Genomic DNA, 22,493 nt, shown 5'->3' with positions numbered 1-22,493 from the left:
GCTTCCTTTGAATAAGTATAGTCACTGATTTGTCTTTGTAGTAAATGCCTCCTATACCTAACAGTCACGTTTAGTCAGAAGTAAAAAAGCTCAGTAGCCCATCCTGGGCCTTAGTACAGTCAAGATGACAACAAAATACAAGGATGTAATTGAACTGCATATTATCATAGAAAACAGATTTACTCTGCATTTAAGTCACATTTAATACAAGACAAGTTGGTCTGAAATGGTGAACTGGTTCTATTTGGAACAAAGTATGGCACAGATTCCCAATAGCTATGGACACTGTGTAAATAACACATTTTTCTCTTTGCAATGATTATCAATTCGCCAAAAATAGTGTAACAGTCAAACAGGAAGAGTGAAGGAAAACAGATTTAAGGGAAGAAATAATAAAAAAGTCTAAATTGAAAATAAATGACTGCTTTTGTAAGAAACTTTATTTAACTTCATTTTTAAAAATGCATTCTCTCCTCAGAACAAATGCCACCTTAAAAAAAGATTGCAGTAGCACACGCTTGCACTCAAAGGAAAACATGCAAACCTGATGGCTGAAAAAAATCTGCATAAAAATCCAAGACTTCAGGCAAAAGTTTGCCCCATGTGCCTTCAGGGACCCCAGACCATAGACAGCTTTCAGTGCAATGCCTCTTGCTTCCAATTGGTGGGGAAAATATATGGCAGAAGCTTGTCTTCTGACACCTACACTCTCCCAAATGTTTGGAGCAAAACCAGTTTCTGCTATATTTTAAAATATTATTAAACGGTTGCAGAAAGTATAAACGGAATTCAATAAAATGTCAGAATCCAGTGAAGAAAAACTTTTGATTTCTACCCTGTGCCATACATTTCTTAAAAAAATTAGACAGAAAAACAGATTTTATTAATACACCCTCTTTAAATTTTTTATTTCTGAAAGCAGCTCTTTATGCAAATCATAAGCAGTTCCTGAGTAACTGCAGTAAACAGTGTCTTTTAAATATTTTTGCGCCTCAGCTCTTCTGTTTTGGTTCTTCCTTGTTTTTCTCCCTACTTTTCAAGTTTAATCTCAGTTCCTTTTTCAAAAAAATGTGCAAGTTCAGTTAGCATCATTTCCAGAAGTCCACAGCTTGCAGGTCCTCCTGCAACAACTATAAGATCTGCACGTGTGCTAGGTTGTATTCCTATACCTATTGCAGATTTTGCTCTCAAACCTGTACAGCATGCATTTTCACGTCTTCTTCAGCATACGGCGGGACTGCCATGTATGGAATTTATTGTAGGCCGTCTGCAGCATCTCTTCTATATGACTTATCAACTGAAAGATTAAGAGGAGAAAAAAATAAATGTCTCAGCTACCACGAAATAGATCCCCTCCCCTGCCTCTGATCAAACAGATGCTCAGGTGAATTATTCCTTTCATTCACTCTGAGCGATCTCACCAAGATCAAGGAGGCATGCCAGATGAGGAGAGAAAGGACCTAGAAGCTCTATGCTAACTGCAGAGGTAGCAGTTCAGAGAGCTACTAAGCTGAAGAGGTCCCAGGGACGTGACACTTGGTTCTGCTGTTTGTTCCGGTATTTAGTCTGTAACCACTTAAAGTCTGATATGGTAGGAGATTATTCTGAAGTAGCTCAAGTTCTACTTCATGATGGAAATAGAAAGTGAAACATAACTTGCCCCTTTCTGTTGTCTCACTTGAGGAATTTCCAAAGTTATAGCTCTTGACAAGTTTGTTGTCATTCAGCAAGGTAGCCAGGGAGAGTCAAGGAGAAAAGGCATACCTAACTTCGTACCTAATTTCCCTCTGCCAATTTTCTCAGTAGTAATAAAAAAAACCAAAATGACATAGGATAAGAAGCAGCAAAGCCACCATCCTTTGATAATTATGATTCACATTACCAATTATGTAATTAATATAATGTAATTAAAGTTAAGAGTAATTTTCCCTTACATTTGTGCTTAAATACTGTCTCCGAATCTTTTCTTGGAATGGGCAGAGCTTCGTCACCTGAAATCTTTCCAAGTTGCTCCTCATTTTCACAACCTGAGAGAGAGACAGAAACCAATGTTGTAATTGCTTGCACAGAACACCTTGTAACTCATTCTGGGGGATACTTTAAGTATGTACAGTTTGAGGAAGGAAAAACTCCTAAAACATCTTTAACTTAAAGCATATTTATTTTTGAGTACAACATGCCTGAAAATCCACTGTGGTGGCAAGGTGATTACTATTACGTGGTCAGTGAATTCTATAGATATTAACCAAAACATCATTTTTTTTTTTTTTTTTTTCTTCACGCAAAGACTGTATGGTGAATTTCAGGCCACATTTTGCAGCAGAAAATTTAAGATGGCTGAATGCAAGTTTTTAATCTTTGGAATCCACGTGAGGTCAGAGGTTGAGAATGGCAACAGAAGAACTGTAACAATCCTACCTGGTTACAGCCAGACATCCTTTCATTAAGGCAGCTCTGTTCTAAAAAGCAGTGCATGTTTTGAAGCTGAGTGATTTTTGCAATGGATAGAAGGATAAGGAAAACTTCCTTGTAAACATTGTTGCAGACATTAGGTCTTAAAAGTTGCGAAAGGGGGGGGCGATAGTTTCTGTGTGTTAAACTGACAATGATAAATCTGCAGCTGGAAAACAGCCAACCATTCTGCTGGAAACTAGAGCACAGCAAGTGTTCCTGAAGGGTGTTAAGAGGCCTACAGGGATAAGTATGATTTTAGCCAATAGTACCAAGTTGCTGAAAAAAAGTCACATTTTATAGTGTTCTGTGAACTTCAGTTCTAGGGATGAGTTCTGTGCATCAAGTTAATGATGGTCATTTTAGACCATGATATGGCCATGTCTTAACCATGCCCACACTAGGAAGGCTCCACCTTACCTTTTCTTCTAGGAATGGCGTGTTAACTGGAAAGCAGGACCAGAAGTGTCGTAGCAGTTCCCCTACTGCCACGTACAAGTGTTTTAGTTCAGACTGAACGTCATTTGGCACCATCTCTGCAACGGGAAAAAGGCTTTGTCACTTCACTCAAAACTAACATATGTAAAATGAGAATGTTAGGCTAATGAAGAAGCTTAGTAATACACATTTCGTAGTAGAATGACAGAAAGGTTGGCTGGGAGGGAACTCTGAGGTGCCTCACACCTGAAGTAGGACTATCAGTGGCATTAGATCAGGTCAGTTGCTTATTTATGGCTATGCATGGAAACTCATAATATTGAGGCAGATCTATAGCCAGGCTAACAATGGACACTGTGCTTTAATCCAGAATTAGAAGTAATAATTAGAAATAATTATTGTTGTTACAGCGGGGCAGTACTGACTGCTTCTGGGACCAGAGCCTTGTTCTGTTCAAAGCTCAGTGCAAAATGGGCTGTGAGGTGTGCGGTGAATACTGCAAGCTAATGTAACTTCTAACTTTCCCCGCTGTTACATGGGCAAAGAGAACAGTCACAGCACCTGTCAGTGACAGGGCACACGGAAGACAAGAAGTTTAGGCAGGAACAAGGAACTTTCTCCCCAGCAGCGCTTTAAAGAAAAAAATGGCTACACTGTTCAAGAACAGGGAGGGCACTGCAACTGTAAACAGCAGGGATGAAAAGCTCAGCCTGTCACTGAGAATGGCAGGAGCAGTCACTTGAACAGTACATAACAAACTTGAGGATGAGGCTGTTAAAAAGAAGGTGGTTAGGTTTGATGAAAAGGAGTTTAGCACCCAGTCTGTCAGTTGGGATGGGCAAGAAAGCTTTGTTACTGGCTTGCTGACTCCTTTCTGTTTATTACCATGAGAAATTCATACTTCTTCAACAGACTGCATAGTCTCTGCTGTCCTTCAGATCAAGTACAAAATGTGAACTAGAGAACCATACTAAACCCTGCCTTGTGAGAACAGGGATTCATCTGCTGTGAGACTAAAGGGAAGGGAACTCAAGCTGGCATGAATGTGACAACAGGAAATAGAGCAGTTGAATGGAGATGGGAGAAGGAGGGGTTGCCTGTTTGCCCTTGTAGTCCACAAGAAAAACATCCTTCACAGGGAGCTGTGGATCTTAAATGCAGGCTGCAAAAAACCTAGTTCCAAACTATTACCTAGAACACACTTCTTTATAGCTCTCCCAGACTATGCCTTTTACTATGCCTTTTATTTTCTAAAATCCAGGAAAAAATACAAGTAAGAATGCTGAGCAAGCAAACCCATTAACTGTACAACGACTTAGTATCAGGTGCATCCTTTATCACTTGCTCTGTGAAGTTCCGTCATTCACTTGCTGCAGCACTGGTACAGCCAGCGCCGCCCTCGTAGGGTGCCTGGGTTGTTTTTTTTTCTTGTTGCCATAACCAGTCTTACTCCAGCTACATGTTTCCAGAATTTCCTTTATCAGTGTAACATATTCTAAGAGAGAGATGAAACAGCAAGCTGCTTTAAAAAGGAATAAAATGTGATTCAAGTACTATATACATCCTAAGTCCTTACGGTTTATGGCTTGCTGTGTTCCACCCTGCATAAGTGCTCCTCCAGGTGACAGGACTGCAATAGTGCTAGTAGCATCACCACTTGAAAGAACCTGAAGGGAAAGAGGTAACAATTATTTCAGTCCTTAAATTAAATTGTGTAAGAAACCTAATTGTAGATATAGTTGGGAAGATACAGTGGACGCTCTGATGAAGAGTTTGCTGTACTGAAGAATTAAATGAGGTGGCTTTGTTAGCTCATGTTTTCAATGAAAGCTCTCCAATTATGAACCAACAAACCTTTCCTTTACCTAGTGTGTGAACTGGCTGCGCAGCTACTCCTACAGGACAATCCTCACAATACAGAGATGTGACACATTCACAGTTGTGACCCCTTTTCTTATGGCCAAATTTAAGAAGGGTAGTTCAGAAACTGGCTGGTGAGATGGCCATACTATCCTCACACTGCTAAAAGCGAACTTCTCTGCAGCCCATACTTAAAAACAGATCCTACCTAAATGCATTTTGGGGTAAAAGACCCATTCAGTTATATGCCTGCTTACTAGACCTTCTAACACCATGATATCTTAATTTTCAGAGGGTGGCATCAATAATATTTGCCAGTATTCATGTTGCATGATTGTCCTCCTTTACTATTTTATGCCTTTACTATTTCTTCAGAACAATATGGTAATGGTAGAATATAACTCTGAATATCAGCAAAGCTTCAACTGTCTTTTTTTTCTTATTATTTTCTGTGTTTATATTTTAAACACAACAGCTCAAAAGGTATCACCTAAAGTTGTAAATTATGTTTAGGCTGAGTTAAAATTCCAGTAGCCGAGAGACAGGAAGCTAGATGTTAACATTAGGAAAGGAATTTTGCTGAAAATTCTTCCATACCTGAGTTAGTTTGGGTACATATGCCTCCATTTCTTGCCTAATACTATGAAAAGAACTAATTATATCCTGACTGGTTGCATATTGCTGTGATTGAATTGGAGTTGGACCATGATAATACCTGTGAGAGAGAAAAGTATATTAATAGGAGTGTTGGTAAAAATGGAAAAAAATCATTGGACAGCCATTCATATCTTTGCAATTTTAGATGCTTTGCAACTGTTGACTCCACTATCTAAATCCTGTTGGCATGAAAAGTAAATGTATTGCCATGTGGAAAGAGGTTGGGTTAGAGATGGTATGGCACCAAAATAAGACGTTTATATTGAATCTGCGAGCATCATTCTGCCAATGAAAAGCTACCTGTGCCACCTATTTTGCTCAGTTCTGGGAATATCATCATAATGAAGGAATTGACACTGCTTTTATTTGAACCTCAGCTAAACGAAGTTACACGCACATTTGGATCTGTTCTCCTTCCTGTGGTATCACTCCTTCTCTAAAGTTACTTCTATGGTTCTTAAACTGAAGAGTCTAAAAAACAACTACTAGAAAAATATAAGAGCAGTGGCCAGTCCAAACTATCCCAACAGCCCTTCTCTCCCCTGGGAGTGGATTTTGCTTGGAATTGTATATGAACACTTGCTACATGTTTTTCCACTGAGCTGCAACAAAGTGCTGAACCTTTAAGATAAGTCTGTTAAGATTGTCATAGAAATTATATCAAAGCCCTCCTAGTAGGTTTACAGAGGCTTAACGAGCTGAGAAGCAAGGTAAAATCAAACTACAAATTTAAATGGGAATTACTTGGAAGATGGTTTATGCAGGAATTCATGTTTTGTTTCTAAATTTAGCCTAAACACACTTCATTGCGGCACAGTGGAAACTAAATCAGCCGATTGTGTGCAGGCTGTGATGAGACCTGCTAGATAGAATATGCTGAAATAGCCCAGCATATTTGGTTAACTTACCTGTCAGATTTCTTTAAGTTTAGTGCAATAGTTTTAACGCTATTATTCTTTGCTAAATCTTCATATTCAATGGACTCCTGTAGTTTCACCTAAAAATAAACCAAAGAATTGTACACTTCACTAATTAGAGCGCAATTTGGCACATTTACTGCCTTTTTTCTCTCACTTAACTGAGTTTGTGTGAAAGGGCTAGTAACACCTTAATGAAAACAAAATTGGCTGGAATGGTTTGTGTCTACTCTCCTAAGGGAGGTATGCCCAGTACCGTTTTAAACGTGCAGCTTGCAAGTCTTGGCACTACTGCTTTTTCTGTAGATTCTGACCAAAACTCACAGTCCCCGACACTTGAGAAATTATTTTGCTATACATACATCATTCTTTTTTCTCTCTAAATAAGTCCTGCTATCTCCAGATTAACAGAAATAGTAATAATGTAATGACTGGAGTACAAGAGTGTAGGACTAACATCCTAACAGTTGCTCAAGATATTTGGTGACAATAGAGCTAGAGCATTCGTGGTGAGAGGTGTCACCACAGTGGTGACAAACTTTTTCAGCATGGGTAACACCACGGGTAGTTTTCCTTTTGTAGGCTCCCACTCTTATGCTACTTTCTCATTCCTCTCATCATCACATTTGTTCTTGTCCTGGTCTATTTACTTCCTCAGTAAAAGCCTGCAGCTTTCAGGAAGTCAAAGCTGTTGACCACTGCAACGTTTAACAACTTGGGTGTTTTACAGCCTTTTCTCACAACATATGCAGGTTTTGAGTCAGCTTGGCATTTTCTATTTTGGCTGTCAACTCTATCAAGGAGTATTCAGTTAAGTTTTGTAGCAGTTGTAGTACTTCTTCCCCACTTTGTGAGCTGCTGTTGTTCATCTGAAACAGGCTGTTGCCCTAGTTCAATGCACCAGGCATCACTACTCTTTCCGTTGAACCTTCCTCCAGCTTCTGACCTTAAGATGAAGGCTGCTGCGTGCCAGTTCAATCATCCCCTCTATAAACATACACTTGACAAGTTAATATTGTCTCCTGAATACCCCTCTCTCTTTCATATGTATGTTTTCTAGAAGTGTTCAGGCAAAAAGCAAAAATACATCTGCACAGCATGGAAAGAACCTGGGTCCAATTAGAACAATGTTGGAAACTTGGCTTTCATGGGGCATAACTAAAGAGATTAACAGAACAGTACTTCAAGGTGTAGTTCATTCATGTTTACCAACAGACATATTCTATGCACAAAGCTTTTCACTGGCCCTCAATTGTTATTCAATATACTTTTAAGCAAAGCTAACTTAAGTATTGTTTTAGATACTTCTTAAAACACATAATGAACCTTCAGCATTGTTTTAAGAGACAGCATCCAATTCCTTTCAACCAGAATCGCATCAGCTAACTATACCTTTTTCATTGGTGGTTGAAAGAAATCTGAATCCCTGGAGTTTCCATCCATACTGCTGGTCTCACTGTAATGGTCATTTTGTGCTTCTCTTAAAATAGAGAAACAGCATTAAAAAGAATCCACCTCAAAGGAAGTTTTAAATACATGCTAGAGACAAGGTAAATACATTTATTTCAAAAGTTCTATATGCGTCTTCATACTGTATACCAGCTTCCCCCCCTTATGTCTTAACTTATAGAAGCTGATCTAGATAAAAGGAACCAATTCCTCAAATGACCCTGTTTGTCAAGGGGGAAATTCAACAGCAGGGAAGGGTACTTCTGCCTCTCTGCAGAAATAGTAGCGTGCCCACAATGCAAGTGGGACACAGCAAAATCATGCAAAACAAACACTTTGCATACACACTGAGGCCAATCTTGTATTAGCAGAGCTATGGGAGCTCTGAAATAGTACTGTTTCAGAACGAGAGCTACTGTCTTGTCTCACTCTGAACTGAGGAACAGAAACACATATTACCCAGAATGCTATCTGAGGCCCACTGCTCATTCTGGGTGAGACAAGAACAATGAGAGGGAGCTCAGCCATGCAGAAGAAATGATTTAAATAAGATCTCTCACAGGTAAGGCCTGTAGGATTTTGGTACAGTAATAATCAGTTGTTTAGGTGGTTGTCTATAAACAAGTTGTACCACAGACCTTACAACAAACCCATTTCATTCCTCTTCTAACAAGTTTTTCCACTACAAATATATGTAACCAGCCGATACCTTTAAGGCATGGTCAGGGACAGGGTGCTGCACTGGGTAAACCTCTAACGTGATCCACCCAAGTCACACTGTTCTTCTGCTTCTGCTTTGACCTCTTCCCATGCAACCTGCTATAGGAAGCCCCAGCAGGCCTGCTCCTGGAAGGCAGGCAATAGGAACTTCCTGTACCAGACCTCTCTCCCCCTGCACAGCCAACAGAATTCTGTCTTCTGCAGCCTTCAGCAAGGCTAGAGCGCTAAAGCAGAAACATCCTTTCCTTTTCTGTATCTGATTTGTATGATAGCAACCCAGCTAAAAATAGCATTTATCATTTCAGACAGCTCTGAAAAAAGTGTATGAAGTAAAATGGAACCTAACAGTACTTTCATTTCTAGAGCCTAATAGTTCATTCATAAAAAGAGGCTGGATGAGGAACTGCAGATGTATTTTCCTTTTGGAAATTCCTTAAAGTATGCAACAAAATTTAGCTTTTAGATAACATTTAAACTTACTGTTTTCTGAGGCCAGCTGCAAGGACCATGGCACTATGATGATTAAAGCGTTTTATAATGGCAGCATTGCTACTTTCTCTAGCAGATTTTGAGGCATTTGATGTAGAGGCCACAGAAGCAACACCATAGCCCTACAAAGAAAATAACACTAGTTACCTCCTCTCTCAAAGCCAGAAGGACCATTCTGTGTTTTCCACTGAGTCAGGAAGCCTGTGTGCCACCTCCTTGCAATTTCACTGGGTGATACTGTACCATCATCTGAAGCAGTGTTTTCTTACCTTCCCCCCCCCCACTATCACCCACATCTGCCCTGAAAAAACTTCAAATGCTTGAACATTTAGAGGTGTCAGAAAAAAAGTCTTAAACAAGTAATTTTATAAGACACCTTGATCTGTTGTGTATACAGGACTAGCTTTAAAAAAAAAAAAGGATCACCTGTACTAAACAGACAGGCACGGATGGCAAGTAAGAACTAGCAATTGTGTTACTGACCTCTTTTTAACTTCTTGTAGAACACCAGCAGCCTGCAGGCTAAATGACACCTGTCTGGAGGATGTGATAGCACTGGGAATTCAAAAAACCTCAAGCCTTAATGCTGGCAGTGTTCCCCAGTTACCAGGTGGCTGAAGGCAAAGCGAAGTAATTCCTCTTAAAAAGAGAGAAGTCTGGCTTTATACCCAGCACACTAAGGCAGGCATCTGAGCACAGGCTCCAGTTCTTCACACACATAACTGTGTAAATGTTGAGTACTCAACAAGCACAGCAGCCTAGTAAGTGACCCGTCTTAGAATAAGCATTTGTAGTAATTTCAACAGGAGAAAGACCCACTTTCCCCTTAAATGAAACGATTTTTTTTGTATTTTTGCCAAGTACTTACTTCATCTAATGTTTTATCTTCCAAAGCTGTTAAATCTATCAGAGGGTTTTTTACTCCTTGAGATACCATTGTTTTTAACCCTGTAGGAAAGAAACAGAAAGAAAAGACCATGAAAAAAAAAAACTGAAATAATTATGGGATTATTACACTCTATTTAACCTTTAAGGAAAGGCCAAAGGTTCTGCAGATGTCCAAATATCACCATGACTAGAACTTCCAACCCTTTTCAAAGTTCCCTTCAAAATAGGCCATAAATTTAGAATATTATTGTAAAAGAGCAGCCTACTAATTACAGCAGCTTTCAACAACTTCTACACAACTGAACGCTGTTCTATCTATAAAAAAGAGTATGCATTTAATATTAGTTGTATTAGTGGGAACTGGGAGGCCTTAGTTTTGTTTCTTCTAATTTTGGCACTGTATTGCTGGACTGTCTTAGGTAGAATGGTAGTTTGTATCTGGTGATAGCTTTTACTTGTGAAGGGTTGTGGGTTCCTAATAGAATGTATTCACTAGACAGAACATGCACCAACGAATGGTGTTAAATGATCTCATCTCTTCACATTCGAGGTAGGTTTGTAATCATATAGAAAAGTTTAATATGAAATCTTAAATATCATCTGACTTAAGCTTCTATTAAAATGACTGACAGAACAGGTAACAGGATCTACATTTGTCTATTGTGGAAAACTGATCCTACCACAAAAGCTATACCTGCTCTAAATTGTGCGCACAGCATGAAATGAAGGCTTATGTAAAGGAAGTTATTCCATAGTAACTGATGGCAGAGCGTAAGTATACTATCATGATCACTTATTTTTGGAATTTATCACTGATTTATTGTTGCCTGAGTTGTGATAAAGGGTATTTCTAGTACTAGCACTTCCCCATTTGTTTCAAGGAATGCATTTGCTACCAGACAGCCTAAGAATAATAAAGCTATAGACAACTTCCAATGTCCATCTCTACCTCTCACAGTTTGACAAACAAGATGTCCAATAGATAGACATGTGAGAACTCTGACTTGAGTTTTGCAAAGTTCACTAGCCATACCTCTTGATTTGTGCTCTATAATACTGCTAAGTTAACAGCCTATTGCAGAAAAAGAAAACTTACCTTTTTCATCCAGTTTGGCACATTCTGCAAAGAGGTCTTTTGAGCCTGTATTGAGTCTGTCCCGATGGAAATAATGAGACTGAAAAAATCGTGTCCAGAATTCCCTCTCTGTCATGTTATGTGGAACATTTTCTGCATATTTCATTTTTACTGTGAACAAGCAAGTAATGATTACAAAGTATTCTGCAAATCCTAATACAGTACTTTACATTGAAAATTCCTTGCTTGCTTCCGTGCTTTCTGTCTAGTGCTATCACCATTGGTGCCAGTTAAATGTAAGGGAATGCAGTAGTTAAACATCAGCAAACTCTTCTATGCCTTACAATACTACCTAGTGCTCTGAAAAGAAATGTACATCACAGAAACCAGAATATTCTAATCTGAATCACACACGCGCACACACATACAAAGTCTTATTTACCAGAATTCTAGTTATTCTCAGGATGGATCTAGCATTTTTAACCTAGAGCCAAAAGGAACCCTTGTCAGAGTTCAGCATAGTGCAAGGGAAGGAACGGTCTCTTGCCCTCCTCTAAAGGTGGTATCATGGAGGGAAAAAAAAAAATGACATGATCAGTAGGGGCGTATTATGGGAGCCAAGTAACTGCTTACAATTAAAAAAAGTCAGTGCAACAAGTTGAAATGCTTTCATCTAATGAAATCAAGTTTTCATTTCAAAAGCATGTCTTAGCACATACTTCTTTCCATCCCTTCTCAAATTAAGGAAATAAGGCAGGGAAAAATCATCCAAAGAGACTGAAGATACAGTCCTTTATACTTACAGGCTCAGGCTTGCAATGTAGTCTTCCTGGAGTAAAATGGTAGTAAACAAATCTTAAATTAATGTATTTGTAATGCAAAGCACGATTCTTACCTGCAGGATATGTTCGAAATATGGATTCGATGATATCTGAAGTCAAATTGTACCTCAGACCATTGCAGCCATCTGTTTGAGGCCGTACATCAGCCTAAAAAAAAAGCATACAGGGAGGAGAAAGTTTAAGTCTGAATTCCCTCTGTAAATGGAGAAGGAAAAAAAAAAAGGCATAACTAAGTCAAATTCTGCTGCAGATAATCATCTTCCTCCAGTAATACATAGCATATTTGATCATAAATAGCTATTTTTGGAGTGGTAAATAAAAGAGCATGCATTAATTAGTTTGTTATACTTGCCACTTAAGGGATGATTCAAGAAGTAGACTGTAGATTTTAGAAGATGAAAAAGACCATCAATCAAGGGAGATATACTTAGTTTAATATAACCTTGTTCCAAAGCAAGAAAAGGCATGTTTACTGTATATGCCCTATCTTTTGGTATTCATTCAAGAATTCAGATAGCGAAGAATCAGTGATAATTTATGGTTGTTACACCTTATTTTCTTAAGCACTAAAAGCATCTCAGTATAAGTGATAAATAACATTGCATTTAAAAACTGACTGTAAGCCTTAGTCAGAACTTGCGAGTTACAGTTCAGTGATCATTTTAGGAAGCTCTGCATCAAGCAAGCAGAGTCAGATTCTCAGTAACCGAGGAAAGCATATGCTGCCTTTTCTTCATTTTCCTGTACACTTAAATTCTAGTTTTTAGTACTACCTTGTTTCTAGAAAAGCACTCATTCTGAACAGAGCCAGACAGTTATTTTTAACTTGGATGAGAACACACATACCTAGAGATTTCTTCTTCACAAATGCAGTGTACACAAACTGGTTATTAAAGTAACAATCAGTTACTTTAAGAAAGCTTCACTTTTTTTTTAAGGTGTAAGAATAGTGCGGTGACAGAAAATCAAAACAAATTCATTTAACTGATTCAGGTATTTATAAAGGGAAAAGTGAGCACTTGTATAGCAGGTAGGCCAGAAAACAATTCCCATCTCCTCTTTCCCTCCCAAACCTTTAGCGTGTGCAAACAGTCATTACAAAGGTAAAAATGGGATTCCAGCTAGCAAATCATAATCTGTATGAGTTTTGTTGCAGGAGTAAAAACACGTCCCTGTGGAAGGAATCTGAAGATTGTACCTAGATTACTTTTAGATTGCATTCAGATTACAAAAGCATTGAGATCTTACGAAGGGATAACATAACTGAAAGTTGGGGAAAGAGATAAAACAAGCTTTCAGATGTACAAGTTGTTCTTTGGCTAGCTGAAAGCATGTACCAGCTTAGAAAAACAAACACAGGGAAGGAATAAGACTGCTTTGTGTGGGTGTCTTCGCGGCTTCATTTATGCACATGGATGTTGCAACAGACACTCTTTTATTGCATTAATTAATTGCATTAATACACTATAGTGACTAAGTTAATCATTTTTTCTGTTACATGGAAGACAAAGCAGCAGTATAAAGAGCATCTGCCTATTGCCTCTTTAAGGTTAAGTTCAATCTGAGCATCTTAAATTGACAGAATTTTGAGGTTGCAGATTTGCACAAAATGTTTACTTTTTTTCTCCCCTTTACACTTGCAATATTTTAACAGAGAAAGAAGAACATTGAAGTATATGGGAATAAAGTATAAGAGCAGAAATCTTTCCCCAATTTGTTTGCTCTAAAGTGTTTTAAATTAGAGGTTCAACATACCAGAAATGCTGCAGAGATGCCCACATCCTGCTTACTAGGTGCTGCAGAATTATCCCCTGCATTCAGGCTTAAACGATTGGCCCAGAATTCTTCAGCACTGATTACTTGGCTCACAACAAGGTCTTTATAGAGCTGAAACAAAACAGGATCTTCTTGCAGCATTCTGGTAAAAGAATGTATTGAATACAATTGAAACGCTGAAGAATAAATCACTAGGATTTCCATAACTAACATGAGTTCACAAAAGGAACAGAAACTAACTCTTCTTTCAAAAAATGCTGTGTATTTCTTAATAAGATTGTGTAAATAACCAACCTCAATAACGATACTTGTCTCAAAAGAATGAAGAAAGGGCTTAAAAAACCTTGAAGGAATAGCATTAAGTGCTACAAAACAGTAAAGCCTAGGAAAACATTAATATGGGATTAATGTCTTGTCTTTAAATATTCTGTGAAGCTTTTGTGCCTTTGCATGCCCAAGACTAGAGTCTTGTGAACTGCAAAAGCACACTGACTCTTCCTGAACTACCATTACCAAAGTCTCGTAGTAGAAAAAGGGGATTTGGGCACTGTCCAATTCTTGTTTAAAATCTTAGAATTTGGTAGTTACAGGTCTCTACTTTAGTGCAAGAGTACAGATAACAAAATACGCATGGCATAAGATAGCTTAAAACACACATGATCTTGAGATTTTTGTTCATTTACATTTCTGTTGGTGACAGTAGGACCTTCACCACTTAACTACTGCATACGGTGCAAGTGCTGCAGAAACATTCGGTGTCACTACCTCCACCAGGGAGTAATGTTTACAGAAGTTAGAAACCAAATATCAAGCAAGTACCCTTACTATCCACGATACAAAAAAGGTATGCACCAGAAACTTCAGTTATTTCACGTTCTCTTTTTCATGCAGCTGTATACCAATTAGAAGCCCACACTAGGTTATCTGCTGGGAACTATGCATGCACACGGACAATTAGCCAATAACCTCAACAACCTTAAGCATGTTCCTCAGGGTCTTGGTTGTGAACAAAAAAATGAGGCGTCTTATGAATACATAGTACATAGTCTAAGGAAGAACATAGACAGATTGCAATTTGGACTGAGCCAAAGTCTGTAGCAGCTCTGAGGACAAAGTAGGATGAGATAGAAGTGGTAACCTTCTGGGACAGGACATTGCTAGTATGTTTTCTTACCAAGGTTATTTTTTATCCTTTTTTTTTTTTTAAACAAATATGGATTAGTAGCCATGACCACTAATTAGTGCAGCAGGAAATAATCTTAATTTGAAATAGCTCATTTAATCTTGGAATTTTGGTACATACCTCACCCCAAGTATAAGCAAGCAGAGGAATGCCACAAGGACTCTGGATGAAGTACTGTACCAGAATAGGCTAGACTTTTTGGCCTCATCTCTTCCAAATTAGGCTAGTGAAGCCCCATCACTGGTCTTGAACTTTAATTGTTAAAAGAACAGACTAGAACAGTCCATTCTAAAGATTCTGTCTTTTCTGATTCTAGTTTTCTGTAACTAGAAAAGCTATTAATGCCACATAGCATAGTACTGTAAAACTCCATTTACAGCTACAAAGATTGAGAGCTAAGACTGTCCACCTACTTGGTGGTGTTACTGTTAGAAATAAGGAATTAGCGTAAAGAAACCAGTATGGTAACAGTGCCAAGGTAGCCTGCACTACTGTAGAGTCTAGCTGTCACTGCAGTACTGAAAACAGTTCATCTCAGATTTGTCAGAGCTCCAGTGCAAGGATTCTTGTCTGTTTGGGAAATCCCTTTGTAAAGATCTAATCTGCCCAGTAAAGTCCTATTTTTTGGTTAAAAAATATAAAGTTTACCTTTAACTTAGATAAGTTCAAAGCTACAACAGTCTTTGAAAAGGGAAGCTAGCAGATACAGGATTCACAGGGGATGCTAGTGAAACTCATCTGGGGAGTCACAGAGAAGTGTGCCCTAAGCCCACAAGGGCTGGTTTAAAACAAATATTTTATAGGAAAGGAAGCAAATCTTAAAAGCCCTTTTAAAGAAGGACTTAGTTCCTGAAACTCATCTCTAAATTCTTTTTAGAATAAATATCCTGTGTGCCAAATAACAAACTACTACACGTCAAGTGAGATGTATGAAAAAATTGAGTAATTTAGTATAGTATATAAAAAACAGGAGAATATTTGGCAGGGGCAGGCAGGAAGGAAAGGGTTATGCAGGGAGGAAAAAAACAAGCACAAATCAAGGAAGGTGAGAACTTCTGGAAAAAAAATCTTTCAGACAGCTTTTCTCACTGGTACTTATGTACTTAAGCACACTAAAGAGACAGACTGCCAGTTGGGCACTTTCATCTCATAGCGATAGGTAACAAAGACTGGGTAGCAGCTGGTCTGGCTGCCTTTACACCTCGAGAATGTGTCACTGAGAACACAAGCACAGTCTCAACATGTTAGAGTTATATAAGTCCTGAGGAACTGCCTCTAAATTGAAAGCGGAGAGATTTTTACAAATGCAACATCGCAAACCACGTTGCAATACAACACAAGTTAGACAAGACTTATAAAAACAAAGACAGCTTTCAGACTCCTTTCTCTTTACCTGTTTTTCTCCTCAAGTTCTTTATTAGCTTTCCTTTTGAATTTGGGCAACAGTTGTTGAAGAAGATCCTTTACAGCATCTCGCTCCTTCACTGCTGTGCTTTCATTGGAGAAGTGAAAGTTGGTTGTGTCCCCTGCATGCAATACTAGCTGAAGCTGAATTTTAGCTTTACCTTCTGGACTGATTTTCTGGCCTAGATTACACAGAGAGCATTAATTAGCAACAGACAGTAAGCTTATATAAGAAACTGTCTACCCTAGAGTATTTGGTTACAAGCAGTTATCCACATCATCCAATTAAATGTCATTATCCTACGTGTGAACTCCAGCCATACAAGTAGAACAGAGTCCTCCCCTTAAATTAGTTGGAATGCTGCACCTTGTCCTCTCCAAAACCCAGTATCCTTCAGCCACAGCTCAGGAGCCCAGATTCAGCTTGGTATTCACTACATTCTCTGTTAGCAAACTCCTGTGAATTAGCTTTTCATCACCTGGAGACTTCAACCTGGTACAAGTCCAGGTTGCTGCTGAAAGGTGACAGCCTTGTCACTTCACCCTTGCCCCTTCTTCCCACTGCCTCTCTTGCGCTGGTGCTAGCGTTTGTGCAGCAGGCCAAGCCAAGGAACCGAGCCATTAAAAAGTAACCCCCCTTCTGTTTTTCCAGCTGGGCCAGCTCCCACAGAAGAGTAGTAAGAAAGCAGATGCAGGGTGGGGTAACAGGATGTTGACAGCAAAAGTATGCTGTTTTCAAGCGGCGTGCTGTAAGCACAGTTAGCCACAGTACTCCCCAAAGGTGATCCCCAGGTGCCTCCAAGGTGCTACTACACCCTAATGACTCATAAGAAAAAGCTAACTCCTGCTTTTTGTAACCAGAGGCTAGAACAACTAAGTTTATGGACAGTAAACAACTACATTTATGGATTGTTTTGTTATATTGACTTCAGCATAGCCCTGCAAATGGCACCCACCTAACTCCCAATCTTGGCCCCTTTCTCCAATGCAACTTGGAGACAGGAACCAAAGGTCACCCCTAAATCATGATCTTTCTTACAAATTTCTTATCCCACTTTTTTGATTTTGAAAAAAACAAATAAGCGCGAGTCATCTAAGTTATAATGACTTATATGCCTGTACACTTTAATATGTAAGCTGCTTAAGTGTGTATAAGCTAAATGGCTGGATAAAACCTTCACAAAATTGAATATAAGTGAACAGACCCTTTAAACTTCTTGTCACATTTGTATTTCAGAAAACAGCATATTAGTTTTGATTCATCACACACACTTTTGATCATGCTGCAGTACTTGTATGTGACTTCTGACAGCAGTAATCACTAAAGCTTAACCAAGTGATGCATACAACATTTTAAAATTCTTTTTTGGCATTACAACACATGGAACACGAGTACTAATTGGAGCGAGAAAGGCAGCATAGAATAGACGTTTCCTGTTCAGTTTTGACTTGCAAGTACTCTGCTATTGCAATAGCAAACACTTATTGGGTGCATTACAGTCAGGCCAAACTACAGAAGCTAGCACTTGTGAAGCTGTGGTCTCTTGGATGAAAATAAAACAGCGAGGTTCACTTTATATGAAAACTGGAACAGCTTTAGATGCATAGTTTAACAGATGACATGCCAGACAGCTTCTGTGTTAGACCCTGAAAATCCTATACTCTTCCTCAACCCTTCTCCCACCCTTCCCTCCACAAGCATATGGCATAGATAATTTCTCTGTTTGATTTATCGCAGAAATTTTTCAAAAGTTAATAGAAAGTGCAGTGTAACAAATCTGAAAAGTACAGAAGTTCTGCAATTACATCCTTTATCAACTGTTAAGCACGTACCATGGTCCTGACCACTGCTGCTATACAGAATAGCCTAGACAAAGCCCCAGACCCTTGCAACCTTCCTGAATTACCTACCAGTGTTTTATAGCAAATAAGCTTTGGACTGTATTTAAACATTTCTTGAAACACCACTTACTGAAGCTGGAATAGGAAAAGTCTTTACTTACATTTTATGTCTGCATACATATGGCTGACTGTGAAGCGGTCTTTGCCTTCAGGTGCCCATGCTATCCTTTCAGCCATAAGGTAGAGAGCCCCATCCTGCTTCTTCTGACGTACCTTCTTTACAATCAGTAACACTTCTTCAGATGATGTCGCCATTGTGGCTACAAGGAACTATTAAAAAGAGTAGAGTTGATTATCATCATCATCACTTATCTCCTACTATTCCTGTCAAGGTATTACAGCCCACATTTACTCATTAATGCCTACATCATTTTTGAACTAATGCAGATAGACATGCTCCCCTGTGACCATGCAGTTAGCAAATTTATTTAGACAAAACAGTGCGAGCTACTTAAATAATTCACCTAATTATATTGCTGAGACTCCTCGTGCTCCCATAAAAGACCTGCACACCTTAAACTGATAACCAAGTTCTCCTATTTTAACCTTTCTTTACTGTTTTTTCAAGCTCGGAAGAAAACCAAAGCTACACAAGGAACACAAATTCCAGATCTCCTCTGGCATTTGGCAGCATTTTCCTTCTTCAGTATGAACAGCAGATGCTAAATCATTTCACAAGAGGGAGGGATACAAGGTATGTGAAAAAACAAGGATTTTCAGTTCTCCTCTGCACTAAAGATAACAATCCAGTTACAGTCCTGTTTCTACTGTAGTGATTTTTGCCCAAGACTTGAACGATATTTGGTACGCTTGATCCCAGCTGTCCAGTCTCCTATCCCCATCCCTCAGAGGGACTGGACTGTGTTATACCTCCTTCAAAAGATTGGGCATTTTTTCACTAGCCTCTCATCGACTAACCTTTTGATACATGCCACGAGTCCTTTTGATAATCTTCCCAGTAGTCACCATCCCTCCTCTTTTCAGGTTCACTCTACAGCCTTAAATGTCTCAAGAGAATATGTATGCCATAGGTATGTCTAGATTTTGTTAACATACTGTTGCACACTTATCAAAAAATCCCAGGTTTAGTATGTTTGCTGTAAACGTTTAGTCTGTCCAATTGCTGTATTTTGTACACCACAAACTTTTCTGTTGATATATAGAACAGTATTTTCAAAAGGTGATACATGTATTTTATGTGTTTTATAATAATGTTTGCTGGTGTCTGCATCAAACTTCAAAAAGCAATTTACATCACCTATCACACTAATAATAGGTATCACAAAATGATACTTCTGAGTATTGAAACTCAGATAGCAGTGTTTTGTTTTTTTTTTTTAAAGACATCAGCAAGATAGGAGATCTTACTCTGACAATCTAAATAGTAGGATAGCATTCCCTTCGGCAAGTCAAAACCCATCATTGCAATGCGTTAAGTAAAATACTGATTCAATGGCAAACGGGCTCTGCACTTAAGCTTTGCTCATTTATCGCGTCACTCAGCCAAGGCTTCGCCCAAGACTTCAGTGATGCTGAGCTGAACGTGGGGGTTCACATCAGCACCACTGCAGCAGCCACTAGAACATGCTGTGCCACATTCAGAGCAGCCCTGCTAATACTGCTCTCTCAAGGAAAACTGCATGGCATAATTTCAGGACTGTTTCCTAGCATAATCCATTACAGTCTCCCCAGCAGCATTATTCTCTTTCGGTGCTATTTATGCTACCATTTTATGGAGAATTTCCTGTTGCAGGTCCGTAGTCTCTCATCAGCACCTTATCCTTACCGGAAAAAGGCAGCTAGCCACAGAATCCAATAGACCAGAAACCTCAATATACGCAAGACTACAGATTTTGACGCTTTTCTCCCCTTGTTAATTTACAGTCCTCTGAGGTCATTATTAGCAAATGCAGTAGAGACAAAACCACAAAATGCAAAGGAATTAAAATCGTTCTGAACAGAAAGAAAAGGAAAGCATTTCCATAGTCAGGCTTTCTGATGCAAGTTGCTTTGCTTTTAACCATGCTATTTCACCCACCTACAAGCAGTCTTTTAACTAGGAGGAAAATGATCAGCAGCTAGCAACTTCTCCTTTACAGACGCAGTGCTTCTAGCACAGTACCCTGCAGTGTGCAATCTGTGAACGCACAATTATCCCACAAGTGGCCCATTCTACCTTCTGGGAGAGCGAATGCATGAGCTTGCTGCCGTTCTTATTTGTCACTGCTCTGCTTCCTTTTTCATGCAGTAATTTATGGTGGCAGTAGGATGATATGCACAACAAGCATTACCCAAAATGGAGAAAACCCCGAGCTGTCTTTTAAACAATACATCAGAAAGAGTAAAACAGAGTAATAATCAGGACTTAGAAAAGTTACCGTCTTTCACTAACGAGAACAAGATGGCTTCTCTTGTTACAAGAAGTCCAAAATTCTAAAATAGAAATCTCACCCAGCTGCTAGAAAAGCGTGAGGATGGTCTCCTATTGACTGCAGAGGGGAAGGCGATATCCTCACCGTGCACATGCAGGGAGCCAGTCACTTTCTCTTTTTTTTTTTTTGACACTTAAGGCTTACGATGAAGAAGGGTGAGAGCCATCAATGATCTGCTCACGCCTGCCCCAATATCCTAACATCTATATTTAACAACTGTGCTGAAGCTTCCAGGAACCAGTACTGCAGATGATGATATTGCTGCTCAAAGAGGCAACAACTGCAACATTCCTAGGGAGAAATTCTCTTATTTTACATCTTTGACTGATAATTTTAATCTGCTGCTAAAAGAAGCAGTGTTGGAGTTGTTCAATTGCATATTTTGGAAGACAAGACTTTTCTCTGGCTTAAGCATCTTCCTGAACAGGAAAACCAGACAGTTTATTTGAAAATTCTGTAGTGACAAAGCTTTTAAAGACATGATTGGTAGCTCTGAAAACCATCTGGATAAAGGGGTAGGCCTTAACCCATGGGTATGACTTGTCATCAAGCCTGTCTTGGGGATGTTAATGTCAGCTGCAATTTACAACTGGCAAGATCAATCAGGAAGCTTCAGCTTGGCGTAAAACAAAACAAAAGGTCCTGTTTGCTTATCTATGACTAACCCCTCCTCTCCCAGCTCTATGGGAATCTTAGAATCATTACGGTTGGAAAAGCCAAGATCAGCTGGTCCAACCCTCCCCCTACCACCACCATCACCCACTAAGCCATGTCCCTAAGCACCACATCCAACCTTTCCTTGAACACCCCCAGGGATGGTGACTCCACCACCTCCCTGGGCAACCCACTCAATGCCTGACCAGCTTTTGGAAGTGAACACAGCTTTTTGGCAATACCATTACATTTCAACGGTTACCTTGCCTTTAACGCAGAGACTCTTCCTAACTGATCCCAAAGCCGGGAGCCAGCCTCGTAACGCCCTGCTGAGCGCTCTCCGTTACCAGCACTTGGCCCCAGCCTCCTCCTGCGGGGTCGGGGAGGTCTGAGCAGGAACGGAGGAAACCTTTACACCACTGGCTAACTCAGATGCGGGCAGGGGCCGGCAGCTGGGCTGTGCCAGCCTCACCGCTCGGTTTCCGCTGCCGCAGGGCAGGCCGGGCAGCCGGTACCGGCGGGCAGCCGGCGCTAGCGGTCAGCGGCCGGTCCCAGCGGGCAGCCGGCCCGCCGAGGCGCGGCCCCACCGCCCCGTCACCTCAGCGCGGGGCCGGGAGCCGCCGCAGCGGCGCCCTCGGGGCGCAGCCGCCACCGCGCCGGCCTGCCCCGGGCCCCCGCCTTTGTGCCCCCCGCCACCTTCCCGCCGCCCGGGCTCAGTCCCGGCGGAGCCCTCCCGGCCTAACGCTCCCCGCCGGGCCGGGCCGAGCCGAGCCGGACCGGGCCGGGCCGGACCGCGGCCGCAAGGAAGGCGCCTGAGGGCCGCGTCCCCGCGATGCGCCGCAGCCGCGGCCCCGCCGCCCCCCCCAGGCGCTTACCGTGGGCGGGGGCCGGCCGGGCGCTAGGGGGGTCGGGCCGCCGCTGCCGGGGCCATGGGGCGGGCGGGGGGCGGGCACGTGACCGGAACACGCCGCGGAGGGGGGGGAGGAGGGAGGGAGGAGGCCGCGTCACGTGACGGGGGAGCGGGCCGCCGCCGCGCGGGCCCGGCGGTCACGTGGCCGCCCCTCCCGCTCTCCCTCCCTCCTCCTCCCGGCTCACGTGACGGCCCCTCCCCCGCCGCCATGACGGGAGCGGCCGGAGGGGGGGCGGCGGCGCCGGTGCCGCGCCCACCCCGCCGCTCCCCCCCGCCCGCCGCGCCCGGCCCTCCCCGGTCCCCGCCGTCACCCGGCCCCGCGGGGCGCGGCTCCCGCTCGTCCCCCGCCATCGGGCCCGGCAGGCCCCGGCCGCTCCGCTCCCAGCTCGGCGCCGCCCGGCGCGGCGCTGCGGGGGAGGGGCCTCCCCTCGGCAACGGCCCGCCGC

At 41.2% G+C, this 22,493-nt stretch overlaps 1 protein-coding gene across 2 annotated transcripts; it reads right to left on the bottom strand.

The window, feature by feature from the left end:
• Positions 1-425: 425 nt before the first annotated feature.
• On the bottom strand, positions 426-22,408 carry GTF2H1 (general transcription factor IIH subunit 1). Of its 2 annotated transcripts, none has more exons than XM_083839004.1 (15): positions 22,013-22,408; positions 18,153-18,321; positions 16,139-16,331; positions 13,542-13,704; positions 11,840-11,933; positions 10,966-11,115; positions 9,850-9,929; positions 8,973-9,103; positions 7,716-7,803; positions 6,315-6,403; positions 5,347-5,464; positions 4,466-4,556; positions 2,872-2,987; positions 1,935-2,027; positions 426-1,297 (listed from the first exon to the last, which is right to left on the bottom strand). In XM_083839004.1, the coding sequence occupies exons 2-15, from the start codon at positions 18,304-18,306 to the stop codon at positions 1,211-1,213; spliced, it is 1,647 nt and encodes a 548-aa protein (XP_083695130.1). In that variant the 5' UTR covers positions 18,307-18,321; positions 22,013-22,408; the 3' UTR covers positions 426-1,210. The 2 variants fall into 2 exon arrangements, with proteins under 2 accessions (XP_083695130.1, XP_083695131.1); XM_083839005.1 differs by lacking the exon at positions 22,013-22,408 and adding an exon at positions 21,400-21,541.
• Between the last annotated feature and the right edge of the window lie 85 nt (positions 22,409-22,493).

This window comes from Anser anser, assembly GCF_964211835.1.
Source record: "Anser anser genome assembly, chromosome: 5".
In the NCBI taxonomy this organism is placed as follows: domain Eukaryota; kingdom Metazoa; phylum Chordata; class Aves; order Anseriformes; family Anatidae; genus Anser; species Anser anser.
This window is presented reverse-complemented; position numbering and strand designations above follow the sequence as displayed.

What these genes read in the sequence shown, in the direction of transcription:
- GTF2H1 (XM_083839004.1), bottom strand. Translation starts at nt 18,306, where the DNA reads ATGGCGACATCATCTGAAGAAGTGTTACTGATTGTAAAGAAGGTACGT. An exon ending in GCATCTCTGCAGCATTTCTG is followed by an intron (nt 11,934 to 13,541) that starts GTATGTTGAACC and finishes CTTTTTTTTTAG; the next exon opens with GCTGATGTACGGCCTCAAAC. An exon ending in AACTTAAAGAAATCTGACAG is followed by an intron (nt 5,465 to 6,314) that starts GTAAGTTAACCA and finishes TCTCTCTCACAG; the next exon opens with GTATTATCATGGTCCAACTC.